This window comes from Pteropus vampyrus, unplaced genomic scaffold (genome assembly GCF_000151845.1).
Source record: "Pteropus vampyrus isolate Shadow unplaced genomic scaffold, Pvam_2.0 Scaffold6, whole genome shotgun sequence".
Lineage (NCBI taxonomy): Eukaryota > Metazoa > Chordata > Mammalia > Chiroptera > Pteropodidae > Pteropus > Pteropus vampyrus.
In genome coordinates, this window is record NW_011888787.1 from 6014799 (window position 1) to 6042509 (window position 27711).

A 27711-nucleotide genomic window follows, 5' to 3' on the forward strand; every position below is an offset into this window, starting at 1 on the left:
AAATATTAAAAGAATTTGGTTTGTACAGGATCTTCAATTTTTCATATTAAAAAAGAAAAGCTAAAAGAAAAGGAGTGAAAGCCATAGTCTACTCACAAATGTTTCTATTGTTTCGGCCTACTGAACTTTTACCCAAAAAGTCTTTCTTTGAACAGTCTAATCAAAAACAAGGTCTGAAAAAAAATTTTTTTAGATGTTTACTTACAGCTAAACCTGCAGACAGGAGGCCAACTCCCAGTGGTTTCAAATAGGTTAACTTTGGACTAAAAAGATTTTTTAAAACTCCGCAACTTTCAAATAAACACGTGAAAGATGCCAGTATACTTGACTTCATCTGCTCTTCTAAAGCACTTCCTCTCTCCCAGGGAACACCTCCGGGGTCTACTATGGATTTTAGAGCCTGACTTTAGTGGGTAATCTTTGTCTAGTCCTGAAGTGAGAAGTGCAGTTGATCAAGTAGTGACCCACAGATTTGGGCTGGAATGGTCAGATCTGCAGACAGGAGGAAGAGAGAGAAAGGCAGGAAAGTCACTAGAGCCATATTAAATGTCTCTCCATGTCCCCTTATTCATTTAGAGCCTTCTCCCTGTGATTCTCACATGCGTGTTTACCTGCTGCTTTTTCAGAAAGGATAAACAATTACTGTCTTAAAAGTCTCATTCTTGTGCTTTGAGAATGTCACTTTCCTGGGCTTCCTGAAGAAAACTAATGAAGTTCAGGTGCAGATTTCGTCCAAGTAGTTCTTCGGTATTTGAGGGACTGTCAGAGAAGAATAAGGACTTTTTTTGGACAAAATGGGTGGTAGAACAAAAGAAGAGTCTTTGTAAAATTATGTTTGAAAATGATTATTTTAATTTCAAACTGCTGCTAAAACAGGCAGATTAACTGATTTTGTAATGCCACACTTACAGTCAGGTAATGTTTTCAGGACTTCCAGGTAATTGGAACACAGTTCAAAGTTACCAGATATGAACGAGTAAATAGCCACCATAAAGCACATGCACTTTTCTTTGTTTTAAGTACCCTCACAGTCATTCAATTGTGTATAAAATAATGGGATTAAGTTTACAGACCAGAGATACTGAGAGCAGACAGCGAGTCTGTTCAGATGATCCAGAAGACAATACAACTGGCTAGAGCTGTTTAGCCCAGACAATAACTGTTGCTTTTTAACAACAATGACAAAATACCATTTATCGAGTGCTTATCATGGTCTACTAGGCTCTATTCCATGTAGTTAGTAGATATAAATATTACCCCCAATTTACAGTTGAGAAAACTAAGATATAGATTAAGTAACCTACATGCCATAATTGACAGAAACAAGGTCAAACCTATCTGTCAAAACTTAAGTCTCAACTGATTTCTTTTATCGCTTTTTATTCCAATTCTAATTTTGGGGTGATATATTTTTTAAAAAACAGAAATCTGTAATTCAAACCTGATAAAGAGCATAGGGAACTATGTAATATGTTTTAGGACATTTTAAATCAAATATGCATAAATTTGTTGGTATTTAAAGGGTAAGCTTCAAATATCTACAAACTTCATTTATATGTAAAAGACAATGCCTTCGTTTAGTCACGTGTGGGTTCAATAAAGGTTTGATCGCATATTTTTTGTTTGCCTCAACCATGCCTTACATGACCTACTTTATTTGAAACTCCCTCAGCTCCGGGTGATCGACTTACCACAGTTTGCATGGGACTTTTTCCCAGTTTGGGCACCATAAGTCCAGCACCCCGAAAGACCCCTTAGTCCTGGGAAAACTGGGGTGGTTGGTGCTCTAGATTCACAGCACACATGGATGCCTTAAGGTTGCTTTTGGATGACAGTGATGGTTATCAATAGAATCTGATAGGCTTGAGTCCTCTCTTGGGGACAAAGATAAATCAAGTTGTTCAGTTTCCTGTTTCCATAGGGGGACCTCAAGTGATGAGGTAACTTTTTTCTGAAACCTCATTTCATTTTTAGTTTTCTGTCACTGTTACACAGGTCTTTTGCACTCTGAACTAAAAATCTTTCTCAGTGAAGCTTCCACCCTTTTCTTCTCCCATCCCTTGCTACTACATGGAATGACCTGAATCCTTTTCCCACGCGATTGCAAATTTTTTTATTTTTATTTTTTAAGGCAAGGCAACCCTTGGTTGACCTCACAGATTGCAAGGACCTTGTCAGCTTACAATCTCTTTTTTATTTTTAACGCCTACAGTACCTGGTCTTCCTAGGTGGTCTCCCATCCAAGTACTAACCAGGCCTGACCCTGCTTAGCTTCCGAGATCAGACAGGATCAGGCTTGTTCATGGTGGCATGCCCGTAGACCAATTGTACATTAAATATTTAAAGAAATCAATCATGCCCCCCTCCCCAGTTTTCACCTTCAAACAACATATCTCCTACCTTTTAAACAATTCTCGTTTTCTTTTACCATTATTACTCTTCCGAATACAGTTTAGTTGCATCATATCCTTCTTAAACTGTAGTTTCTAGAATTCTAATCATTAATGTGTTACCTCCTTTGTTCTAGAATCTATGCTTCCTTTAATTCAGCTTACTATCTTGGTATTTTTCTTGGCAGTCATTAACTCAGAGTAAGATCCTATCTACTAAAACTTCCACGAATTTTACTCATGTGCTTCTGCTAGGCTATACTGCTTAACCTGTATGTGAAGTTAGTCGGTTATTTTTTTATAGCTTGAAATGCAAGATCTTACATTTAATTGTTAATTTTCGACTCCCCATTTTAAAAAAATCACCGTTTCCAGCTTTGATTCACAGGTTTGATGAGCGTACTTTCATGCCAATGATATAATTGTTAAAACGATAAGGACTTTCTTTATGTCCATAGTAATCGACTAATTAGCCTTTAGTTACAGTAATTTAATTCATTCGTAGTTAACCTCATTTACTAATATCAATACATATTTCCTTACTTCGTCCCATAAAGACCAACATGATAGGAAAGTAAAGTCAGAAACAGAAAAAATGCTTTGTGATGAAAAAGTATTTGCTACTTCTGTCAAAACCATGGAACTGCTTTCTATGCCACGTTTTTGTAATTCTCCACTTTATTTATTGGGCTTGGTATGAAATATGTTTTGGTTATTAAGGAAGATCAAATCTTCTCTTTATGAACAAAGATTTGTCCTTGTTAAGGATGTTTTAAAAATATATCACAGATTGCTCAGGTAAGTCCAAAAGAGGAGTCCAAATAGGCTTGGGAATAAGTATACAGTCTTCTAAATTTATTCCTTCAAAGGGAAAAGAGACATTTTGAAAGTGCAAGTGTTGCCACGTTTGTTAAACTATTAGACACAGTTTAAACCAGCAGTCAAATACGTTAGCTTTGGCCTGGTCCAACACCCAGTTCTACCACTTGCTAGCTGTTTGACTTTGGGCAAACATATCAATGCACAATGCTTGGCATCCAGTGAGAACTCTAAAAATAAGAGTAACTACTATTTATTAAGCATCATTTTATGTTATGCAGCACATGAAGTGCTTTAACAGGCTGTCATATTTTTTCCTAAGGAAGCTATGAAGTAAACACTTTTGTTATCCCCAAATCACAGATGAGAAAATTGAGGCACAGAAAGATTAGGCAATTTGCTTAAGTTAATAATTGAAGAAAAAATATACATCAGGTCTATCTGACTCCCGACCAGGATCCCAAACACAGTTCTACATTGCCAGTTCCTGAATATACACAGATCATCAGGCCTGATAACTTTACAAGTCCAAGTAGGAAGGAGCCTGACCACTTGGTCAGGGAGGTTCCAGGGATCCCAAAAGGTCCTCCATGGCAGCACAGCCTTACCTTGGTGACTCACCAGGGTCCTCAGCCCTGTCGGCTTAGAAATCCACTCTGTTAACACATAAATTGTGGCTTTACTATAGCCATGCTACCCTGAACAAGCCCGATCCCGTCTGATCTCAGAAGCTAAGCAGGGTCGGGCCTGGTTAGTACTTGGATGGGAGACCACCTAGGAAGACCAGGAGCTGTAGATGTAAAAAATAAAAAATAAGGGATTGTAAGCTGCCAAGGTCCTTGTAATCTGTGAGGTCAACCAAGGGTTGCCTAAAAAAACAAATAAATAAATAAATAAATTGTGGCTTCATCTCCCACAGTGGACTCTGGCTCCCAGACGGGTATGCAAAACCAGAACACCAGTTTATTCATAATGAAAATTACGAATAGAAATCGAGAGAAGTATGATGGCCAACAGCCAAAATATTCATGTCCTGTGACCACCACTTGGGAATCAGATGGTAAGAGTAGGTTGCTGCAGGCATGGAATGAGAAACAGGGGAGTCTGTTTTATGTTTGGATGCTTCATAGAGGGAAACTCATCCAACTTCAAAGCAGCAATTTACCTACTTCCAGAGCTGAACAGGCCAGCGCAACTTCTGATCTAAAAATACTTGGTTAACCACCACCAGAACTGCCTCTTAGGTCCTCTTTTCCCTTCAGCTCTCAGGGCTGACCAGCCTTGACTGACAGCTTAGTTCTCTTTTACTGTGTTTGGAACAACTATACTTTGATCCATTATGCATTGATTTCATTGATTTTAAGTTTTAAATCTAAAAGGGCAACTTTAATTCTAAGTTCTTGATGGGGAGACATCTCACTGAGGCCCCAAAGTACTGACATTGGCAAGAGGTGGGAAGACCTTTTCCTTTTTGAAAGGCTTTGCTGGTTGGCTCTCCAGCCTCTGAAACAGAGACTTATCATAATCAGTTCTCGCCCATGTTACCAAAAACTAAAAGGTCACAAACACTGTTTCTGCAGCTCCTGAAGAGACAGACTGCTTGGGGAAGATTTACACAGCTCTGCAGACTCCCTAGCTGTGCCAGCTCTGGGGGAATCGGTGCACATGGCGTGAAGTGTTTGCTTTCTTGGCTCTTTGCAGTAGGTCCCCACAGCTACAGAAACAGCAGCGGTTCCTATTCTCATGCAGAGCTTCCAGAACGTGTGGGAGTCTCCTATTGATAACAGCAGGGAATGCTTGCAACTAGCGAAAAAGAAGGTTGGCAGCCCTATCGGTTAGACGTAAAGGAGGGCAGTCAACCCCAGAACCTTGGGCCCACAGTATCTTCAGAGCTTAAAGTCAAGGAATAGGTGCCTCGCTGCCTGCATGTGCTGCCCAACAACTGTGCATAGCAGCCCACAGGGAAAGACTAGTGTGAACAAACTTCTCTCCTCTCCTGCGGGTGAGGGGTTTACACATCTTCACAGGACAAAGAAAAGGAAATGTCCTAAGGGAGCAGAGTTTTTCCAGCTGCCACACTGAAAAGGCACAAGAACTAAAGGCACTACCTTTTGAGGCCTACAATTCCCAGTTCTTTTTGGATAAAGAGAATCTTAGGTAGACGCGGAACTCCTGGTGCACAAACACAGAACACAGGAGAGACCTGATTCTATCCATGGCCTCTCACCTGAGAGATCTCAGAGGACACTGGGAGAGACGGGTAGGACTGATCAGGGAAGTCAAGCTACAGCTATTGATTCTCTTCAATGAAGGCCAACGGGGGACTAGACTGTCAAGTCCGCACACTAAAATACCATTTCTTACCGTATTCCACCTCTCCCCAACATTCGTGCACTAAAGTAAAGCTCCCACCAAAGCTTGAGGGTTAAGTAAGTAGGAAGACTTGGCCCCTTTAAGACTCCAGATTCTTGCAAGAAGTTTGTTTTCTGAACATTCCCCTCTGTGCACTCCCCGCTTGACTTAATAGGCCCCACCCATGGAGGTAGATTCCAGATCTTACTCTTGTATCTTTGGCTTGGCACGAGCCTCTGACCCCTCCACTGCAGAGACTATAGGCAGGGAGATGGCCAAAATAGGCAGTCAGGGGAGAGCACAGCATTCCTACTACATCTGCTCTGTCTCTCAGCAATCCCCACAGCAGGAACCTCTCATGTTTACAGGCTCTGGCCAGAGAGTCTCCCCTTTCTCACTCACTGTGAGAGACACGGAGCAAGGCCTGTCCGAGGCTGTCCGCTGAGTGCTGAAAGTCAGTGATACTGCTGTTGAACGTGGGTGTTCGCCAGCGGCTCTGTGCTGGATGCAGCTCCTCAGAGCTGTTCCCTGCTCTGTCTGAGCTAGGGTCTGAGTGACTTAGACCCCAATATGGCTCCTTGCCCTTTCTGTTGTTGTCACTGGCTCTCAGGGGAGTTGCCTTTCATAGTTGCCACAGGTAACTCTTTTTGATTGTTGTTGTTGTTGTTATTTTTAACACTTAGAGAGCTGGCACAGAGTTGAAAGACTTCCACACAGCCAGCCAGACTACCACTTTGGTGAGGCTTGCTTGACTGACTGACACAAAAACGTCTGCTGAGCACTGGCATATGCAATGTACCACTGACTGATGTGGAGGGGAACAAAGATGATTAAGAAAACAGATTCTCATCTCCAGGAGGCAACATTCTAATGGTGACAGAGGAGCAAACATAAGTCACTGTAATACAAGGTGGGGACAGGGCAGGCCAGTTACACTCTCCACACCTAGCAAAGTTGAAGGAGAGTATTTTCACCCATCAGGCCGCCAGGCAGATGCCTGTTGATCTCCTGGAGTAGTCTGATTCTGTTTTTGCCTAAGAAGCCAATACCAAGGTTATAAAGCCAACTATAACATGTTAAGCTCCATAAACACTTGACTTTCTTTTAAATGGATCTCCTTTAAGTTAATAAAATGGGTTGACCACCATGTGCTTCCCTTTCATAGCAAGAGAAACAAAAATGGCACTTCCCTTCCCTTTTCCTCAGGCCAACTAACACGAGAATAAACAGGGTTCAGCACCAGGAATAAAGTTGACTCATACTCTTAGGCTTTCTCTCCTTTTAGAACACACTGACTGAAGACTTGGAATAGGATAACATTCATTCTCATAGGGAAACAGATGAAGTTGCCAAGGGAGAGAAGGTAGGGAGGGAATGGGGAAAATGAGGTGAAGGAATAAGAGGCAGTAGCTATTGCACTGCTTTTGACAAAGTCCCTTCATCTCAGAAGAAAAGGCTGTTCTAAAAAGATTATCTTCCAGGAAGAATGATGAGTAGAAGGCATATATATCCTGGGGGAATGAAAGTAAGTCTTGTGATGACATGAATAAACATATCTTTGTGGCCTGGTACCAGTCCAAGGTCTGCAGGTCTAGAAAACTTAAACACTGAGTCAAGGGTACAGGCTTAACATAACAGACTTAGTAGTAAAGACAGCAGGAGGGCATTTTGCAAGGCAGGAATTTCACTGGGTGCCACTGAGTAACCTCGGGTCAAGAGGTGAGAATCTATAAAACCCAGGAGATGGCCCAAGGTACATGAATGATTGGTGTGAGACAAGGACATCACATCTTTTCCATAAGTGCATTTCAAAATAGTGACATAAAGGAAAACAGGACACAGGAGCTCCTACATCGGCCTTCTAGATAGAAGGAATAAAAAGGTCATCTCATTCCCCAGTGAATTCTTAGAGCCATTTTTTGATTCACTGCCTTTGCTATCCCTTCTACTATATAAAACTGTCTCTTGTCTTCACCTACTATGTAAATATTCATGTTTGTTTTTATATAAACTGTAAACTACATGAGGGCAGTGATCACATCTTTATATAGGCATACCTTGGAGATACTGCAGGTTTGGATCCAGACTATCACAACAAAGCAAATACTGCAATTAAGCATATTTGCTGGTGGAGGGTTTGCCTTCAATTTGTAAAAAACATGGTCTGTGAAGTGCAATAAAGCAAAGCACAATAAAATGAGCTGTGCCTGTACCTTTGACAGCAACTAGCTCAGTGTCTTAAGAAATACTGTTTGATTTGCTGTTATAGGAGAATGGGAGTTCAAGGGTCAACAGCTGCAAGGGCTGGCAATCCACAGGTCTGGACAAAAATTTCCATGAGTCAAGGCGACATTTGGCAATTACAAGGGCATTCCAGGGAAGTGAAGAGGAGTGTCAGATTTTGCAACAGTTCTGCAAATGAGATGAATTTTTTGGAGTGGCTGGGTTCACAGAAAAACATGTGTTGAATGGCAAAAAGTAATCTGGGTTTTCATCTTTATAGAGACCATGCTAGATATATATATAAGCTCTGCCAGCTTCAAACAGTGACATTAATAAGTTTTCTTAGCATTACATAGTATTGTGCTAGGTATTATACATGCAATACTTTTAAAGTAAGATGCTATTACTATCCTTAAGTTTAAAATCTCAATGGGAAGTCAATGTGTATATAAACTAATCAGCAAACAATATGAGTGTTATGCTGAGTTACAAGTTAAATATTACAACATTGCTGTTGGGGAAGATGTCCTAAAGAAGGCAGCCTTGTGATGAGTCTTTGGAGTCATTTTTTTGGGTCTCTGCTCCTCTAAAGGAGCAAAGGCCTCTATCCTGTGGACATATAAAATATAATAAAGTTTACTGCTTTAACCACCCCCCTCCACCTAACACCCAACTATTAGTAGTTCAAGAGAGCATTTCATATATCTGATGTAATAACGTGCTTAGCTCTTAACCACATATTTCTCAAGGCTCTGACCTTGAATCGACAGCCCTAATTTGTAGATTAAGCCTCACTCCAATTCAAAGACTCCAATATCTTCTGCTAGAAGAACATGAGGAGACTGGGTCATTAGTTCAAGCTTTGGAGGGTTCCTCCCTTATACTTCTACTCCCCAGAACTAGATTTCTTGCGGGTAACTTCTCTTCCCATGAATACAGTTACAGGCCCCAAAACTATATTCTTGTCACTGGGATCTCTAGTTTCTAAGGTCAAGTTTTGAATGCCAACTTTCTGCATACCTGAATCTATTTAAATTGTCTAATCCCTGTTTAGATCAATACCCTGAATCTTGGATCATTTTGGACTTCTACCAAAAGTAAAAACTTTTGCATGGTCCTCAGAGGCTAGTTTTGGCACCAGAGTTACAGAGATGGCAGTACACTGGTAGCCTAAAAGTCTCTTATTTCAAATGTTTCTGGCTGCACGGCAAGAGCAAGTGAGAGGCTGCAGCTCTGTTACAGGCTCCTAGTCATCAACTTGTGATCCAAACAGTAGCCATAGAAGATTTCTGCTTAAAGAGCGAGGCAATGAAAGGGGTATCTTGTGAAAAAGATTTCATACAATATAAAATGCATTAGGTAGCAAGGTGACCATCAAGACACTGTATGCCTTAGCATATATCAGACAAAATAAGATAATGCATGTGACGTGCCAAGCACAGTTCCTGGCACTCAACAAATGTTCTTTTGTCTTTACTTATAGATTTTACAGTTCACAAAGTACTTTTGTATACATTAAAACCCCCCTAAAACCTTCTGAATTAAATATTTCCCCCGGAGCAGTGACTTGACTCCCAAAGTAGCACATATGAAAAGTTACAAGGCCGAGAGTCAGACACATGTCTTCGGACACAAAGCCAGCTCTCTGTCCCCCAAACCCCAGGCCTTTCTTACTGCTTTGTGAAAGCCTGGATTAGAGTGCTAAGGATAGTATGGAGATCAAAGAATGATCTGTGAGTTCCTGCGTAGTGGACCTTCTGAGGGCCTTATTATTATATATTCATTATTTGTAAAAAAAAAAAAAAGAAACAAACAAAGAAAGAAACAAAAGAAACATCAATACTTTATCTATTCTAAGATGCATCTATTTTTGCATTTTTAACATTTCTGATATAGAGGCAATTGATGATGTTCATTGCTTCCACTGCTTAGCAGTCGACACAATTGCTATTGTCTGCTCATCTACAAATTTGGTTGTTGTTCCTGGTGGCATGACTGGACAACTGAAACCTATGGCCATTTCAGTCAAAAAAAAAAAAAAAAAAACCATTTCAGTCAAAAAAAAAAAAAAAAAAAGCGCACCATTTATGCAAGAAATATTAATCCTAGTTGATGCCTGAAAACCTTTCACTGACAGCTTCTGGTAAGATCGACAAAGCACCAGCCTCAAAATTTGCAGAATGGATGTCAGAAGCGTGGAAGAAAATCTCAGAAAAAAATGGCAGCAATGTCCTTAAGGAATGGTACATCGCCGGGGCTCTTGACGTCATAGGGGGTGATACTATATTGAAAAATACAGACATTAGTGACTCAGAAAACAGACTCTGAATGTGAAGGCACTTTGAACTACCTTAACCAAATTATTTCCCTTTTCTTAATGCACAAATGTGATACAGGATAAAATTCAATGTTTAAATAAACCTAAATAAGCCCTTTAATAAGGGCTGAATGATAAGAAACCATTGTGCCATAGAGTAACTTGCAGCACTATTTTCTTTCTTAGCGGCACACAAAATAATAGTGTGCTCTACAATTGGTGGTATCTTAGATTCTGTAAGAATGGTCATCTTGTATTTATATAAATGGTTCATAGTTTAGATAGTTAACTGATTTTTATCATCATAATAACCTTGTGATATCAGGAGCAAAATATTAGCCCAAATTTTATCTATGTGAAAAATAAGGCAGATTAAATAACCCATTCAAAGAGCCATAGAATCAGGATAAAGACTTTTTTCTCCTCTAAGATTTGAAGGTTTGTATCAATCTTAGTGCTACCGTTAAAAAGAAAAAGGAGTAGATCTGGTGAGAATGAATATAGTAGCTCAGGATGAATACTGAAAATGTCTCCCTTTCGGCAGAGAATTGTCAGGGCTTTAACAGTAATAAATCACTATTACAAACAGCTTAGTACTGTGCCTAGCACATAAAAAGCAGTAAATAAATCATAGGCGTTGTATTACTCAGGGCAGTTAACGCTGGCTGTCCCAGCAAACCCTGAATTCTCAGTGGCTAAAGCAAAAAAAATTTATATCTTACACATGTCATGTATCTAGCACAGGCTGGCAGGCAGTGAAGGTTGTAATGTTCCACTCTACACCTTCACTCAGTAGCCAAGATGACTCAGGGTCTACCATCTTTTCACTGTACCACGTGGAACATGTAACCTCAGTTTACTGTGAAAGAGGAAAAAAGGGAGGCACATCATCTTATAACTTCTTCATTCTGAAACTGATTCAAGTCACTTCCTTCACTGGTCATTAGCTAGAAGTAATCACATGACCCCAACCTAACTGAAGGGAGGCTGGGAAAAGCAGAAAGACATGAATTATTTGATGAGTACTGTCTATGGACCACAGGAATCTTATAACTATCACCTTGAGGAGAAGAATCTATTCACTGATAGTGCCATACATCTAGAATTGTGTCTGGCTTATAGTATTCACTAATAATTACTGGATCAGAAAATCAGTGAATAAATAGCATCTCAAGCTGGTTTTCCTCATTTCGACTATGAACCTACTTTGAAAATTTTCTAGATAGAGTTACGTACTAAAGTTCAGGTTACTATTTCACAAATACCTAGAGTTTAAGAAGGTATTTTGGTACTAAGAATTTATTAGAAATTGGCAAACTCATTCTCAAACTTAATTAGATTACATGGAATTTTTTCTTTGGGAGCTTAATGATTTTTTAAATTGCCTAAAATATGAAGAAACAACACTCGACTCTAAAAGCCAGTCTGGCTTCTAGGTTTCATTTAAAAATGGACACGGACAGCAGTCTTCCTGGAAATGACTGCCTAAAGTTTTGAGAACAATTTTCCATGACGGTAAGAACTTAGATTGTGGTGATATAGACAAGCAGTAGTCAGGCATGGGGAACTATACGACAAGTTACTACCTGCATGACATGGACGGCACGGAGAGTTCAACGTTGGGTTTTCACAAAGGCCTCTCAAAGTGATTATTATAATAATTACAAAGATGTAATTTATTCATTCATTCAACAAATGTTTATTAAGCACTAAATTGTCTGCAAAGCACAATGCTTGGTGCTGGAGATTCAGGCAAGGGAGATTAATTCCTACTCTAATGGAATTTATAGTCTAATAGAGAGGCTGTGCACTTATGATAAGCATGATATAGGATGCAAAAAGAGAAGTACCAGGTGCTACAGTGATGAACTGGGAGACTTCCTGGTTTTAAGCAGTAAGAAAGTAGAGTCAGGGAAGATCTCGAGAAATTGATCTTTCAACTTAAATCCAAAGGACGAGGAGGATTCGTCAATGTTAAAGTGAAGGGAGAGTATTCCAGATGGAGGGAATAGCTTGTCCTCACAACCCATACCGTACTATGGAGTCACACAAGATTACATGCTTAATTGTATAGCTGGAGTGGCAGAAGACAGTGTGCGAAGAACACTGTTTAACAAGTAGTTTAATTAGGACAACAGGCCATATTCCATACCTTTTAGGGCAGGGCACACAATTAGGGCAGACTCTTTCTTGACCCACACAGTAGCTGAGGCCATCACTCCTATAGCCCATCAGGCACATCAAAGAGCCATGAACTAGACTTATGTAACAGATATAAAGTTACATACTCTTTCACAGCATGCAGGCTGAGAACTACAGAGCCCTAAATGGCTTTCACGCAGGAAGAGGGTAGGGCACAGTAGCAAAGGAGGAAGTGTCATTGGTGAGAGCCAAGTGCTAAAAGCAGCCGTGTGTGACATTTCCATCAGCAGTCCTCCCTCCCTCATTGTGTATGAGACACACATCAGATGTTCTGGTTTATGATTTCAGCATCAGAGTACATACCCTTTGAGATGTAAGCTCATGTATCTCTTCCTGGCGTAATGCCTGCTCATTAGCTGGACTCTAAAGCTCATCAGAGAGAAAAAAACAAATGCTGAGAATATTGGGACCCCTTTCTCCTACCCTCAAGGAAGTATGGAACCTTGTGGTTGATTGAGTCTTAGGCCCAGATAGTGTAGTCTCTGTACTTGCTAGAAAGTGACAAAACACAGGCTACCAAATTTTCCAGATGCCAGAACCATGTCAAAACATAAAGTCACAGACAGCTGCTGTCTGCCCCCATTTATATCAGCCCAGAGGACAATTTATTCTTCTTTCTTTTTAAAACTCAGTAGAGGCTAACTCATGGAGGTCCCAGGTAAACTCCACTTTATCTGTTAGGTAGACCAGACCTAGGGAGGGCCAAATCTTTGCCTTTTCATATTGTGTTTACCTCTCCAGGTAAATTAAGGTAGAAAAATCTGTTACTTACAAGGGAGATAACAAAGGAAAGCCATCACAGACTTTTGCTTCTTTGATTCAAGAGCACAGATCCTGATTTGACTGAGATGTCAGCAAATGAAAAACACATTTGCATATCAACTAATAAGCTCCAAAGAAAAAGTTCCTGATACTCCGATCATTTAAAAATCTATTACTTTAGAGATTTCTATTAAGTATTGGTGCTGAAATCTGTTACTTGCTTCCAAAAATGCTGCTGGGTCATATGATCTCTCAGATTACTTCCCCAAATCATCTCATATAACTATAAAAACCATTATAAAATAAATGTCAAAGGGTCTTCTTTTTAAAGAAATTATAATAATGATGGCAAAAATCTGTGCTTATCTAAATGACAGCAGTCTCAGAACACCAAAGCTACTTGCTTTATCATTGGGTGGCTACATTTAAATGTTTGTCAGAAATCTTTTCATAAACCAAGTATGAGACCCAATTTTGGGTGATTTGAATGATAAGTTGGCTTTAGAAAGAGATTGCTCAAGTTGGTAGTGGTTATTTCAGGGCTTCTTAGTCCACATTATTTCTCAACTTGTACAAATTTATGGCTGTTATGTTTAGAGCAAAGTAAACCCTGGAAAATTCTATAATATTCAAAGAAAGTCTGCTTTATTCACTGTACTAATGAATTAAGACATAATTCCTGCCTTATAATATATAATTTAATAAGGACTATTATACTGTGAGCTCCAAGGTCAGGGTTTGGGTCTGTTTTAATTATTATTTTATACCCAGGGATAATACTGTGTCTCATGGTGGGAGCTCAATAAATATTAGTTGAATGTATAAATGTATGAACCAACATGTACATGATACTACTTTTCTAATATAAGTGTGTATTACATTCTTTGACAACCACTTTTCATTTGTTGATTAAAATTTCATCAAACATTTCAACATTAGACACCAATAACTCAGATTTTAGCAGAGCCCACGGGAACAGTTGATTTTAATTTTTTTCTTATAATCTTATAAGGCTTAATAGAACTGATCGAGGAAAAATGGAGGATGTAAGAAAAAAAATTAAATCATGAAGTTTTACTTAGAGGTTTTATTTCAAATGGGCTTTTTTTTTTTTTGGCAAATGCTAACTCAAAAACAGAAAGAAAAGCTTTACTTTAATGTTACTATGTTATTTAAGATATGGTTTTTCTCTTTATCCTAAAATTTTTCCATCTCTTTTTTCAGACTTAAAAGAACACAGTTGCCAACTACTTCATTATACAAAAGTAGAAGGGAAGAAAGATGAGATAAAAATTCTAGAAATTAGAAAATCCAATTCTTGTTTGGATTCTAAACAGTAGACAAAAATGCATAGCCTTGGATAAGTTTGGACTTTTTTCAACCGCAAAAGAAAAAGAATTGAATTGAATTATTTCTAACCCATCCTCCTGTTTTGGATATCCTAGGATTTCATCTGACAGGTAAACTCTCCCCTTTGTCATTGTTGTTGTTTTATATGGAATAATCAATCTTCTCCAGTTTTAATTACCTACCATAGATGTTTAAAATAAAATCTCTATATATGGAATGTCTATCTTATTTTTTTTTTTTTAGGTAGCCATGGTACCACTGAAAAACTATATTTAAAAAATCCAAATAATGATATATAAGAAGAAAACAAATACCCTATAATCCCACCACAGAGGAATAAACATTCTTAACAACTTGAGTTATAATCTTCTAATATTATTTTTGTGCCCATTCTTTTATGCATATTTATTTAAAAAATAAAATTGTGATCACTTTGCACTCAGTGTTTTGACACCCATATTCTTTAATACATCAAAACATTTCTCTATATTTTTCTAAAGAACGACCATTTTTCATGGCTGCATTTATACTCTATCATTTAGAAACACCACAAAAAAATTCACCTATTCCTATTAGACATCTAGGTTATTTATAGTCTTTATTATAAATAACACTGCACCGAACAAACTTGTACAAGATTAGCTGATTATTTCCTTAAGATAATTCTTATAACTAGAATTACTCCTACTAGCAATGCATGAGAGTGCTGGTTTCCAGACACCCTTGAGGGTTATCTAACTGGTTTTATAAAGAAAATACACCACTTGAAAAACTTTTGAGGTTCTGGGCTCTGTAATTTAGAAAAACTCTTGTTGATATACATGTTTGATTATTATTGAACCTTTTCCTGTATTTTGCTTTGGTCATTTGCACTTCTTTTTTGGTTAAATATCTATTCTATTTTTTTGCCCATTTTTCTACTTGTTCACCACTTATCTTTTTGAGATATCTCAAATGCCTCATTTAATGGGAGTAGACTTTACAAGGTACTCTGCAGGTTTAGGGAGATTCAGCTGCTTTTGAAGATCAAAATCACCATACCATAATTATGGTCCCAGACCAAAGCTTCAATTAGTGTTCTTTCTTTTACAGTTTTCCTTTGGTCTATCCAGGAATCATTTTAGGATTCTGTTCTGCTCTTTAAATACTAAACCTGCCAGTAAAACATTTTAGGGCTCTATTCTGGAGCCCTCTTCTCATCAATATTTTCATAATGAAATATTTTAAATAAAATACTAAGACATTATTAACTATGCATTGAAAAACTAATAAATCTTAAACATTGGTAAGTCAATACTGGATAAACTAGAAGAATGTGAGCACATTGCAAGTACTTGATTTTTACATGTACAACCTACTAGAGTATACATATCAAAATTATGGCAGCAGAACAAAGGATTTACATTTAGATCTGTCCCTACAATTTAATTTATCAGAGTCTGTGGGTGAAATAGCTAGGTGAATAAAAAGGTAAATACCAACACCTTGCAAGTGTCTACCTTCATTATAACTTTTTAAAAAACAAAAAGCTTTCATCCTGACAAATGTGGGGCTCTTTAGAGCCTTCAGAAGAAATACTAAGCTAGAAACAATGAAAGCCAACAGAGCCCCCTCACTGGACTCTGGACTTACTGGCTGAGCAGGTTATTGTTGATAGTTGATCATTCAAAAGAACAGCCTGTAACAAACATGTTGGCCACATATGAAATAACAAAGCCCACCTTCACAAAACTTATTTCCCCTTTACCTTTATCTGAGCTTATACCTATTTTTTTCCTGAGCATATGTCTTATTATTATTCTCTTTTAATCTCTTCTCTGATTTGTGGGGGTTTTTGGTTGTTTCATATATATATCTATTTTTAGAATCTGTTTTTTAGAAAAGGTTAAGAGTTTGCGATAACTTTTAGATTCTGTAACAAACACTGTCCTTACTGACTTTCCAAAATCACTTTAGGGTCTTTTCTGGGGCATTTTTTGTTTTAAACTAACATTTTAATATTGAAATGTGTTGGTTATGATGTTGAAATTAATCTAATGTACCAAAAAAGTAAAAATCTTAACCATTAGAACCTGTTAAGTGAAAAAAGAGGTGCAGAGTACTATATTCAGTATGCTACCATTATATATAAAGAAGAATGTATCTAGAAGGACATAAAATTAACATACCCAAATGATACTGGTAATATTAGATGATTCTAGGGAGTTAAGGTGAATGGCTGGGAACTAGGGTGCAAGATTTCCTTTATATTGTCTATTCCTTTGTACCATTAAATTTTTGTTCTGTGTATAGGAATTAACAATTTAAAAACAATTACAAAAATCTTACTACGTACAGTAGGTATTCAATAAACATCGAATGAATGAATGAATGAACAGATGGACGAATTAAGTAAAATAAATGAATGTCTTAAACCTACACTTAGATTACTAAAACTTTGTGGAATCCATAACATATAGCAGTGGCACTGTTAAAATGAATGTGCCAAACTGAAGCAAATTTTCTGTAAATGCCTTCAGAAACGACAGAAGTAAGATTAGGGAAGAAAAGAGCTTTGGTTGAACAAATAATTTTTTTTTTTTTTTTTGGAAAAAGTATTCTTTATTTTTAAAAAATGTTTGTTTTGAAGCAATCCCATGAGTAGACAGGATGTTTTTATTAAAAAGTTTTGTCTTCTACTTTAGGGGAAAATTCAGTAACTAACATGAACTCTGGAGCAGGTATTATAATTTCAAAAAATTTGAAAAAATAATTCTGTTAATCTACTGTTGCTTGCTTGTATTATTATCCAGATTATTATTGGTTCTAGGCTACTGCTTTAAAAATTCCTATATAAACAAAGCCAGATTATCCTCCATCCCCTAAATCTGTGGAAGAATTACTAGTTACTGGCAAAAGCAACTCTTGTGGCCTAGAAGAAAATGCATTAACTCTATTATTAAAAAGTCAGGTCTCTATCCCCCCAAAATAAACAAACAAACAAATAAATAAAAAAGTCAGGTCCCAAACTTGTCTTATGGCAGTTTTGTCAACCTTTCTCTCACTGCTAAATAGTGAAATTTTGTAATTGCATGAGACTACATGGCTTTTTAAGAACAAAAATAAGGTCTGAATTGGGGGAAAAAACTATTGTTACTTCATTAGATTTCTATTACTTTTTAAATTATAAGGGATAAGAAAGTTTCATATCTATACACACACACACAATTTGCTGAGGAAGCTGGTCCTGACTCATATTTTTCTGAAAAATTATGAAAAGTAGAGCAGACTTCAAATTAACATTTTTATTACATCTCTTACTTTCGTGAAGCTAATCAAGGCTTTATACCAAGTGCAAAGTTACTTTAGGCTTTGTTTATTGTTTTATGTCCTAAGAGTCCTAAGATAAGCAAAGCAGGTACCTGTTATATATTCTGGTCAAGCCTTGGAGACAAACATGGATCTAAACAGTGACAGTTTCTTGGAATCAAAATACTGAAGGGAAGACATTGGAATTCTAGTTATTCTTTTTGGGGAAGCGACGGCTGAACTGTGGAATGTACTGCAGCACAGATGCTTAAAAGAGTTTGGCCAGAAAAGTAAATACAACCAGATAAAAATGCTTTTACATTGAGCAACTCTACGTAAAATGCTTTCGACAGTGCCTGGCACAGAGGCCATGCTGTATAAATGTTAGCTGCTATTTTTCATCATCGTCATTATTCTACTGACACTCACTACTTTTTTTTTAGACCTGTATGTAGGTTTACACAAACCAATGGGTATGATACCACGAGAAAAAATAGTCCCTGTATGTAAGAAGTTTATAGTAATACATTTTGAAGAAGAGATAGAAAGTAAAATTGTAAAGAAAAAAACATTTAGTTTCTTTGAGCCAATCAATGTCCATTGCTAGTTTTGCTGGAGGAGTCCCGTATCAAAGATTGAAAAAAGTTCAAAGCCTATTCTTTCCCAAATGAGTTAAAAACATAGATCACTAATATTTAAAATAAACAGAAATTGCACAGTAATAATTTATCACCACCTTTCAACAATTCTGGTGTCATAAAACTTAACTGAGCCCAACTCTAAATATATTTTGAATACAAGAATCAAAATTTCCAGGGAAATCCGTCACTTGAGTGAGGATATATAAAGTAATTTTTTTCCCCTGAGAAGGGTAGACTGCCAAGAGGAAGAGGCCAGGAAGAAGACCGCCTAGAGACCTGGATACAGGTGAGTGTCTTTTGCCTTCAACTATGTGTGCCTCCATTTTCAAAAACCTTTATTTCTGGATACCTTCCAGTGTAAAAAACAAAGGGAGGAGTGTTAGAGGGAACTGTACTACAGTCGTACTACATAACTGAGGCAGAAAATGTTCCTCAGAGTTAAAATGATCCTGTACTCTCTTTATAAAGGAATGAACAAAAATCTTTTTGAAAACAAAGTCCCAATTTTTAGTAGAAATTGTCCTACAAAAGTTAACTTTACAAGTTGACTGGAAGTCGTATCAAACACTAACACCTAATTTAAACTTCCTTCCAATATTTTGATAGAAAGAAAATCCTTGGGGCATTAGGCCTTTCTTAAATCCCTCTAAATATATCCTTTCCCTCCCTGCCCCCAGCTTTCTCACCTCAGATGAAAACAAAAAAGACATTTAACTTGCTTTGCTAACCTGAGGGAAACTTTTCTATACAGAAAATGTATAAATTAGATCACAAAACATTTATATGGTTATTCAATACTCTTAAGATGATTTCTGAATACTATGGCTTTTGTATTCTTAATAGACAACCAACACATTAAGAGTTTGGAAAGCTTGAATTTTAAAGTACAAAGACTGCATACATTTTTTCTTGAGGTCTTTAATACTTAAGGAGATCCACTATTAACCATTCCCATGGATTGGTAATGTTTATAAATATGTAATATTAAAGGGAGAGGGAGAAAGACAGAGAGGAGCTAGAGAAAAATCCAGAGATAGTTATCTAGGTCTTCCGACAGGGCGGGTAGGGCAAAATATGGAATTTAACTATCAAGCCAATGCTTTTTCCAAAATAATCATGTACCCCAGGGAAGGAAAAAGAAAATGAAATGTATTATATTTAATTTGGATTTGGAGGTGGCCTTCCTAACTTATTAAAGTGTAAACAATAATTATGTAGGAAGAAACTTATTGGTAAATACAGTAATTATGAAACCTTATTAATTCACATTACTTAGTGGGGAAGCTAAACTGGATTATGAAGAGGTTTGAATTATATAACAGAACTACCAAACTGCTCCCTTGTTAGTCTATCTGCTTCTCTTTCATTATCGTGTATACAGCTCACCAGGTAGAAGAGTGCTTTCTATAAATAGCCCATACAGGCGCTAAAGGCTGAGGTGGAACTATGAAACAGCCCTCTTATCAATCTCCTCATCCCCACCCTTCCCTTTGACCTCAGGATTTGGAACAAAATAAATGAATGAAAAAAGCTTAACATTTAGGAGTGCGGGCTGAGTTAAGTAGACCTAGGTTTAAATCTCAGCCTTATAGTACTTGTAAGCTAAAATTTACTATTGATTAAGCATAAGAATATCTTAGTGACATACCTATAAGTCCGGGGAGATGGGATGGCATTTCCCCAGGTTCTTAGTGGAGGCCTTTGTTTAGGAGCATGGTTGAGGTGATGAGGACTCCTGGACTCCCGGAGTCCATACCTCTCTGGTTCCGCTGGATTTGTAAGTGGGCTAGGTGGTCAACATAGCCTGAATTACGTACTCCCACATTATGGCTGAAGCATATCTGGGCTGTGTTTTATGCATGATGTGGTCTTACCTGGGTTGGTCAAAGAAATGACTACTGAACCAGAGAGGATACACATGATGGAGTTAGAAGGCTCCCAAATTAACTTATCTTTCAGTGGAAACAGGAGCGAAGACTCGTTTAGTTTGTCTTGGCCCGATGGAACATGAGACAAAGGCCATACCTGGTCTTCTACTCTGCTATCTGTTGCCCGTTTGCAATTTATGGCTTCGTGCCTCTTGCTGACCTCTTGCGTGGTGTGTAACTTCTCCAGATCTGATTCCTGCTGATGTGGCTATTGCCAAGTATACACAAGACAAAACAATGAAGTGTGTGTGCATGGGGGGGATGAGGGAGTGGTGAAAACAATGTCTACAGTAGAATGGTATATTCGGAGCTTAGTGAGAATTACTACACTTTTGGCTTTGGGGCACTGAGTAGACCAGCTGTCTTGGAGGCAGGTAGGCTAAAACAAAGAATATTTCTCTAATGAAAGATTTTCCAGTTTCTTTCCTGCTATTGATTAGAGGTGGTAAACAGTGAGAGGTATATGTACATCTGGAAGACTCAAAGAGGGCTCTCCCAAAGCAGGATAAAATTAAAGCCCTCAGTCTGAAACCATGAGCTTGAAAACACTAGAGAAGAAAGCACTTAGCAGTTGGCTTGGAGTTTGGGGCTGAAAGATGAAGCAGGCCGTTTCGATCACTGTGGCCACAGTGACCAAAATGGAACCACAGGGCTGGGATGGGAGGAAATTGAGGGTGAAGTTGTAAGGAGATCCACTCGGTCTCTTCAACTTGAATTCCGATCTGCCAAAGATGACAATGCAAGGAGACTCTGCACATAGAGAGGGGACTGCCAAACCTTATCCTGAGGTTAAACTTCTCTTTGGGGATGGTTCATAAATCACCACTGACACAAGGGCTCAGGAGGGGAAGCACGCCACCTTTTGCCTCTTCTTAGAGACCCAGCTAGAACAGGTTAGCCTGTGCAGTATTTGTTTGCCCCACTCCCCATCTGCCTACCCAGTCCTCACTTTCTAACCTCCATCCGACACTCTGTCGTTGTTGTTTTCCCTTTTATTTGATAAAAATAAAGTGTTAGGAGTTTAAAGAATTCAATCCTTTTGAATTACTGAATAATGTATTAGGCAAAAATATCTGTTAGTGCTGTATGGGGAAGTACGTTTGAAACATCTGAACTTGGATGCCTAGATGGATATGGACATCCTTTCACCATTCTGCTCACCACTCCTTATTATCTTAGAGTGGCCTGTTTAGCTTTTTCTGGTCCTTGAAGGCTGTTCGGTTTGAATCCTGGATTTAGATTAAACTTGACTAAAATTCAGGGACAGAGTGATGCAACAATAAATAGACTACAAAACATGCATATTTACCTTTATTTTGATGTCTCCATGAGAACTTCTTTGCCTGGTTCCCTAGGCAGTTGTGGCAGAGGCTACTTCCCCCGCATCGGTGAGGAGAACCGTCTGTATTTCTCAACTCTTCTAAGTCTGAACCCTAAAAAGGTAAATCCAGAAGTGCCACCTTCTACCTGTTCCGTGTTCCATGCTTTTCTGTGTGAGAATTATCTTCTTCTTTGAATGACTAATAATGAGAACATCTACCTGATTTAGAGAAACCTTTCCAGGTTTCTCTGTATGGCCATGTTCTATGACTGCAAAAAAAATAATAATAATCCTATCAGAGTACAACACAATAGGCAGACTATCTGAACTTGTGAATTGTGCAAAAGGTAAGGAGTTGAGGGGAGGCTTCACTCTAGTAATGCAGAGCTCAGAAGTGGAGTTAGTAGCACCTGGATTTCACCTGGGCACAGGTGTCACAGGTCAGGCATTGTGGCAGATTCGGAGTTCAGAGGTCACTGTAGAATGACTTCTGTGCAGACTGCTACCAGTATAGCAGCATCAAGGTCCAGTTTAACACCCAGGTCTGGCTTCCCAGGCCGGTGGATAAGCAAAGCTATTCATTGTGATTGAAGAGTCCTCCTTCAATGCATGCACCCCTCTCCTGAGTCACAACAGGCCTGAGGTGCAGCTGTTCAGGAGTTCCAATTGCCAGGTGCTGCTGCTGTTGGATGAGGGCCGTAAGGTCCAAGTGCTCGCAACAGAGAATACGGAACCACCTGGAATGTAAGTGATCTTCAAATTAAGCTTTTGAAAAAACATGTCCCATGGTCTCTTCCCCAACTTAGCTGCCTAGAGGTTCACGACTATCTCAGATTGAGAGAAGCGGGGGTGGTTCCCAGCAGTGTACATTCTGGTTTCGAAGGCAACATTCATGGCCAACAGCTTTTGTAACGATTGTTTAGCTCTATGGAAGATAGAAGGAATCTAGAACAGGGTCAAGTATCAAGATGGCTTTCAAAGTCTATGGATTAGTCTCCTACTTAATAGTTATAAATGATCATTTCTATATATTTTTGGTGGGAACTAAATGATGACTACTTTCTTCATGGTTCCAAACAATACTGATTATGTGACCTTAGGCAAGTTACTTAACCTCTCTGTATCTATTACCTCTGTACCTGTATCTGTCTATAAAATGAGGACTAGAATAGTACCTGGTTAACCTAGAATTTTACGAGGAGTAAATAAGTTAATATGTATAAAGTGCTTGGACCAATGGCTGGCATGTAAGTACTTCCTAAATCCTAGCTGTCATGAATTTATCCTTAATAGTAGTAGTCATATTCCCCCACCCCATCTGCCTAGAATACTAAAGACAGGAAGGGAGGGAGAAAACATATCGAGGGAGGGAGAAAGGGAAGGAGAGAGGAAAAAAAGAAGGTAGGAGTACAGGGTTCCCAAAGGTCAAGGAGGTAGACAGGTCTGGCAAATATGTAGGAAGAAATGCCTAGAAGAAATGCTTGCTAGAGAAGATCCTACACAGTGATGTAGGTTACAAAGAACATAAGCCAAAACTCTCCCCGTTCTGGCAGACAAGGAGAGGAGCTAAGCCATATCAGATCACAGAATGGAGTGAGGGAATTAAATTAGTCTGCCATAGGTAAAGAGAGCATCAGGCAATGTGGTTAAAAGCAAATTACTTGTTACTTATATGGGTTGTTTTGCAACCTTTAAAGTCTTTAAGCGTTATTGTCAGTTTATCATAATTTTTTAGGTTTTTTTCCTTCAAACTTTTGTGCTTTTTAATCTAAGTTCATTTTAGACATTTAAAAACAATGTAAATGTCTCTTACTATCAAAGGTACTGCAAATATTTCCAAATGTGGTAAACAGTATGTATAGAATGATTCCTTGAAAAACATATATTTGTGCACAAAAAAATTCTCAAAAACTCAAGAAGCAGCAAAACAAATCCTTGACCACCAAAATTACCAAACACGCACAAGGCCAGTGGTTAAAATAATCATTTCTGACTAATCTTTCGTGTTGAGGAAAATTTTATTGCAACCAATTTGTTTTCTACCAAACTGTTTTGACCAAATTATCTCCTGCCAGCAGAAAGCCAGAGAAGCCAACTGATTAGGATGCCAACCTGCAGGCTGGTGATATTAAGTATAGGGTCGAAAAAGAGCAAGAAGAGCCCTAGAGAAATGGGAGGTCAAGGAGAGGTTTGGAGTGCATCTCATGGACACGGAGTTAGCCTTCCTTCAAAGGGTAGCAAGTTCATCCAGATCCAGCCCTTGGGAAGCAGCAAGACTACGCTCGACATAGAACATGAAATTAGAGGAAGATGTTATGAGAGTTCTCTACTTTAAAGAAAGGAAGTTTTTCAAATGGGCATTATCCTCTTTTATCCTAGGTATTTGCTTGGCAAATACAAAAGCAAATTTCATGTTCATTTTCCTTATTAAAGTACTATAAATTATAAATGCAGGATTGTTCTTAATCAATTGAGAATTATTGTTTTAAAAGAATCCTTTTCTGCTGTTTGGTGTTAGTGAAATAGGAATTACAGCACCTTCCTATTTCCTACCTCACAGAAATGATGGCATGATTGAAGGAAATGTAAGTGAAGTAGTTGAATTCCAGAAAAAACATACTGTAATTTTATTATTCTCCTTTTCCAGATAGAACAATTGAGTAACTTTCTTAGCTTGGATAATAACTAGCTGCTACAAATTTTCAAATTTTATATTTGCATTTCTCATTCCATCACTAATTTCTGAAATAACTCTTACCTTGAAATCATCAGAAGTTTTGCTCACTAAACAAGCTTGCAAAGAGCAGATGACCGATGCCTCATCCAGTCTATCAACCTTTAAAACAGAAAAGTAAATGGGGTAGGGGGTGGGGGGGGTTGCAATAAAGGCAAAAGCCATTAAAGAGTAAGCACCATGCTGTATCTGATTTTGAAAGATCCCATGATGAACTGCTTTTAAGATTGCACTTGGTACAGAGTAAGAAGAACCTGGTGCCAGGAGATCTGGTTCTTCTGATCATGCCACTTATTAGATTAGTGGACTTAGAAAAGTCTTTTAGCTTCCCTGGGCCTTAACTTACATTTCTGTAAAATGTGGGGAGTAGTGCTAGGTAATCTTTCACCTCCTCTCAGCTTTAAATTTCTGATCCTATGCTTACTAGTTTCTTTCTTCAATGTCTCATGGACTAATCAGGAAGAAATCCTGGCAGAAAAGCAAGAATGTTACCTGTATCATTTCATCATTTTTGCCAGCTCACCCTATTTCTACTCTTTCATCTACGAACCTTGGTGTTGCTTTTGATTTTTGCCTCTTATGCACTATGGATGAGTTATAATGTTGATTCATAAAAGCTTGTAGAGCACTTTTCAAGTTTCATGATTCACCTTTGCAAGCACTATCTTATCATCACAACAGCTCAGGCTGGTTGCTATTATCTCCAATTTACCTGATAAATAAATTGAGGCCCAGACTAGCTGAGTGAATTAATCACCCAGAGTAACACAAATAATAAGTTATGGGAACAAGTCTTTTGATTCCAAAGCCTATACTCTTTTTACAACAGTACAGTTCCCACTAGGGGTAGATCCCGATTTTGTGGGATCCTGAGATCTTAAAGATAATTTCGGTATATCTTCAAGAAAAGTGACACAAAATTACAATAAACACTAAGTAAGATGGTGTGAACAGATTGTTAGGGCCCCTCTCAGGGTCTTGGAAGAGGTCTATTCAAGCGAGGGGCCTTTAATGTTAATTTTTAGGATTCGGTTTCAAGATTTTCCATAGTTACACATTTATTTAGTGCTAACTACATGCCAGACACTGAAGTAAATACTAATTTTATTATTATAACAAATGCTAGTTGATTTCTGCCTGAGGTAAGTGCTATCCTTATTTGACAGAGCAGAAACGAGGCTCAGAGAGGTAAAATAATTTACCTAAGGACCCAGAACTAGTAAGTGTGAGGCTGCAACTCAGGAGGTCTGGCTTCTAGGTCCATCTTGTGAACCTACCACACTATGCTCCTCTTTAAGCCTTCTTTTGAGGTGTTTTGGGAATCACCTTATTCTACCATTTCCCACGACATCCTGTCTTTCAGGCCCTGATAAATTCACCTTGAACTAGTGCTATTTGTCTCCCTAACTTAACTCTCCTACCATCTACCCTGAATGCTGTTGCCACCTTACCCATCCTAAAGCACTGCTCTAAGTCCTGGCCACCCCAATATGACTTGAAGCTCCTTTCTTCTCAGCATTTACCAACGGTAAAAAGTGATTATTGCTCATAAGCAGTACTCGGTCACAGATTGTAAATGGTCTTTCTAACAAACTGAACTGCTACTGAAAACTTTGTATTATGTGAAACAGACAAAGAGTGGGTGAGAGGAAAGCACATGGGAGCTCTCAGAACCTGATCCCTCAATCTCCACTCCACCACAATCTCAGGCTCTTCATTTGTAAAACAAAAACTTAAGGCCCACCCGACAGGATTGTTCTGAGAATTAAATGATGTGTGTGTGTGTGTGTGTGTGTTTAAGGGCAGAGTTGAGGCATACAGGAAGTGCTCATCAAATGCTAGTTGATTTCTGCCTGACTCCCTCTCCTCAAAGAACTTATTAGCTTTTGGAAAACAGGAGCCTGGACTCATACATTATTGGCACTTCTCAAGTCCTGGATATCAGAGACACTCCATGATTACTTAATTGGATCACTTCAACAGATACACTTCAACAGATATGGACTTGCTCAAGAACCAATATCAGCTCTTCTAACAGAATTAGTGCCTGGACTGGAGTCTGACTTCAAATGTTGGTCACTTACGAAACTCTGAGACCTCTGAAAAATCACTTCACCTCTCTGAGCCTCAGGCCCCTTACTTGTGAAAGGTTATGTAGTAGTACCTGTCCCACAGGGTTGTGAGGCTAATTCAGGCGAATTGCTAAGTATATAATTAGCCCTTCAAAATTGTTAGCTATAATTATACTTTGTCCCAAATATTCAGTGTCCATAAAAATTTGGCCTCTCCGCATTTTCATTTCTCCATGTTTCAGACATACACACCCTCCCTCTTGGGACTTGTGTCATCACCCTCAGACCCACTCCTCTTTCCCGACTTCTGTGTTTAATACCCACCATTCGTCGAATGTCACAGGCCTGTAGTAATAAAGTTCCACAAATTCTCTCATCAAAACTCCCCAAAGCGCCAATGAGGTCTGTTCTGTTACTGGTGCCAACTTCGAGAAGAGGAAATAGTCCTTGACGGTTTGGGTGACTTCCCGAGGTCACAGAACTGCAGTGGCGAGACCACAGCCGGTTCTCGCAAGAGCCCGCCTCTCGGCCTCTTCCCGGGTGGGCGGTGGCCCCGCGTCCATTCAAAGCCAGCCCAGTCCCTCCACTTCCAGGCACTTCCCGGCTCCTCCTTCCGCCCGTCGCCCACACACCTGAGTCAGGCCCCTGAGGGCTCGCCGCATCCGTCCTTGCCGGCTTTTTCCTTTCCTCCGTCAGCAAGCGAGAGTGAGGCCGACATCGGGGTCCTGCACGAGTGTAGGTCGCCGAGAGCTGCTCCGACGGTCGACGGACGAGTCCCGCAGCCGAGAGGGGTATCTCTGTTCCCCCAGTTGAACGGGGGGGGCGCAGCGCGGGCCTGGCCGGGCCTGGCGGGTCACGTGGCGGGGAGGGGGCGCCAGCGCGCGAGCGAGCGAGGAAGCGAGCGGCCGGGCGCGCGCGCCTGAGAGCGTGTGGAGGAGCGACTGGCTGTTTGAGAGTATGTATCGGGGGAGGGGGCGGCCGCGGGGACGGCCGGCTCCGCCCCCTGTGCGCATGCTCCAGTTCCCGGCGCGATATAAAGCCGCCTAACCCGCCCCCGGCCGACCAAGTGCTGGCGAGCTGCGACGTGAGTAGCGGGCCGCGTGGGTGCTGGAGAGAGCGGACGAGCGGCAGGCAGAGGACGCCACCCGGGGCCCTGAGCGCCGCAGAACTGCAGCCGCGCCGCCGCGTCACGCACACGTTCGGCACCGGGGCCGCGCATAACGGTTAGTTGGGTAACGGCCGCCGGCGCTTAGCGGGGACCCCGCGGTGCCCTGGCCGCCTTGGGGGATCGGAGGCAGCCTCGGGGGAGCGG

The 27711-nt window shown here is 39.4% G+C and overlaps 2 protein-coding genes and 2 pseudogenes across 3 annotated transcripts in view; 2 read left to right on the forward strand and 2 right to left on the reverse strand.

Annotated features, from left to right (window-relative positions):
• Positions 1 to 676: 676 nt before the first annotated feature.
• LOC111744423 (translation initiation factor IF-2-like) lies at positions 677 to 27618 on the reverse strand. The gene is made up of 5 exons (XM_023534968.1): positions 27448 to 27618; positions 26724 to 27344; positions 24352 to 24429; positions 21582 to 21705; positions 677 to 759 (listed from the first exon to the last, which is right to left on the reverse strand). Exons 1-5 carry the CDS (start codon positions 27616 to 27618, stop codon positions 716 to 718), a joined length of 1038 nt encoding a protein of 345 aa, XP_023390736.1. The 3' UTR covers positions 677 to 715.
• Positions 2204 to 2322, reverse strand: LOC111745735 (annotated as a pseudogene).
• Positions 3890 to 4008, forward strand: LOC111745650 (annotated as a pseudogene).
• The window catches only part of SLC16A1 (solute carrier family 16 member 1), a 39165-nt gene continuing 38511 nt past the window's right edge, over positions 27058 to 27711 (forward strand). Inside the window, exon 1 of one of the 2 annotated variants that reach the window (XM_023535676.1) lies at positions 27058 to 27190. The gene's annotated coding sequence lies outside the window, so the exon portion shown is untranslated. Of the gene's footprint in view, positions 27191 to 27325; positions 27623 to 27711 lie in introns of those variants that run through there. The other variant, XM_023535674.1, reaches the window with a different exon arrangement.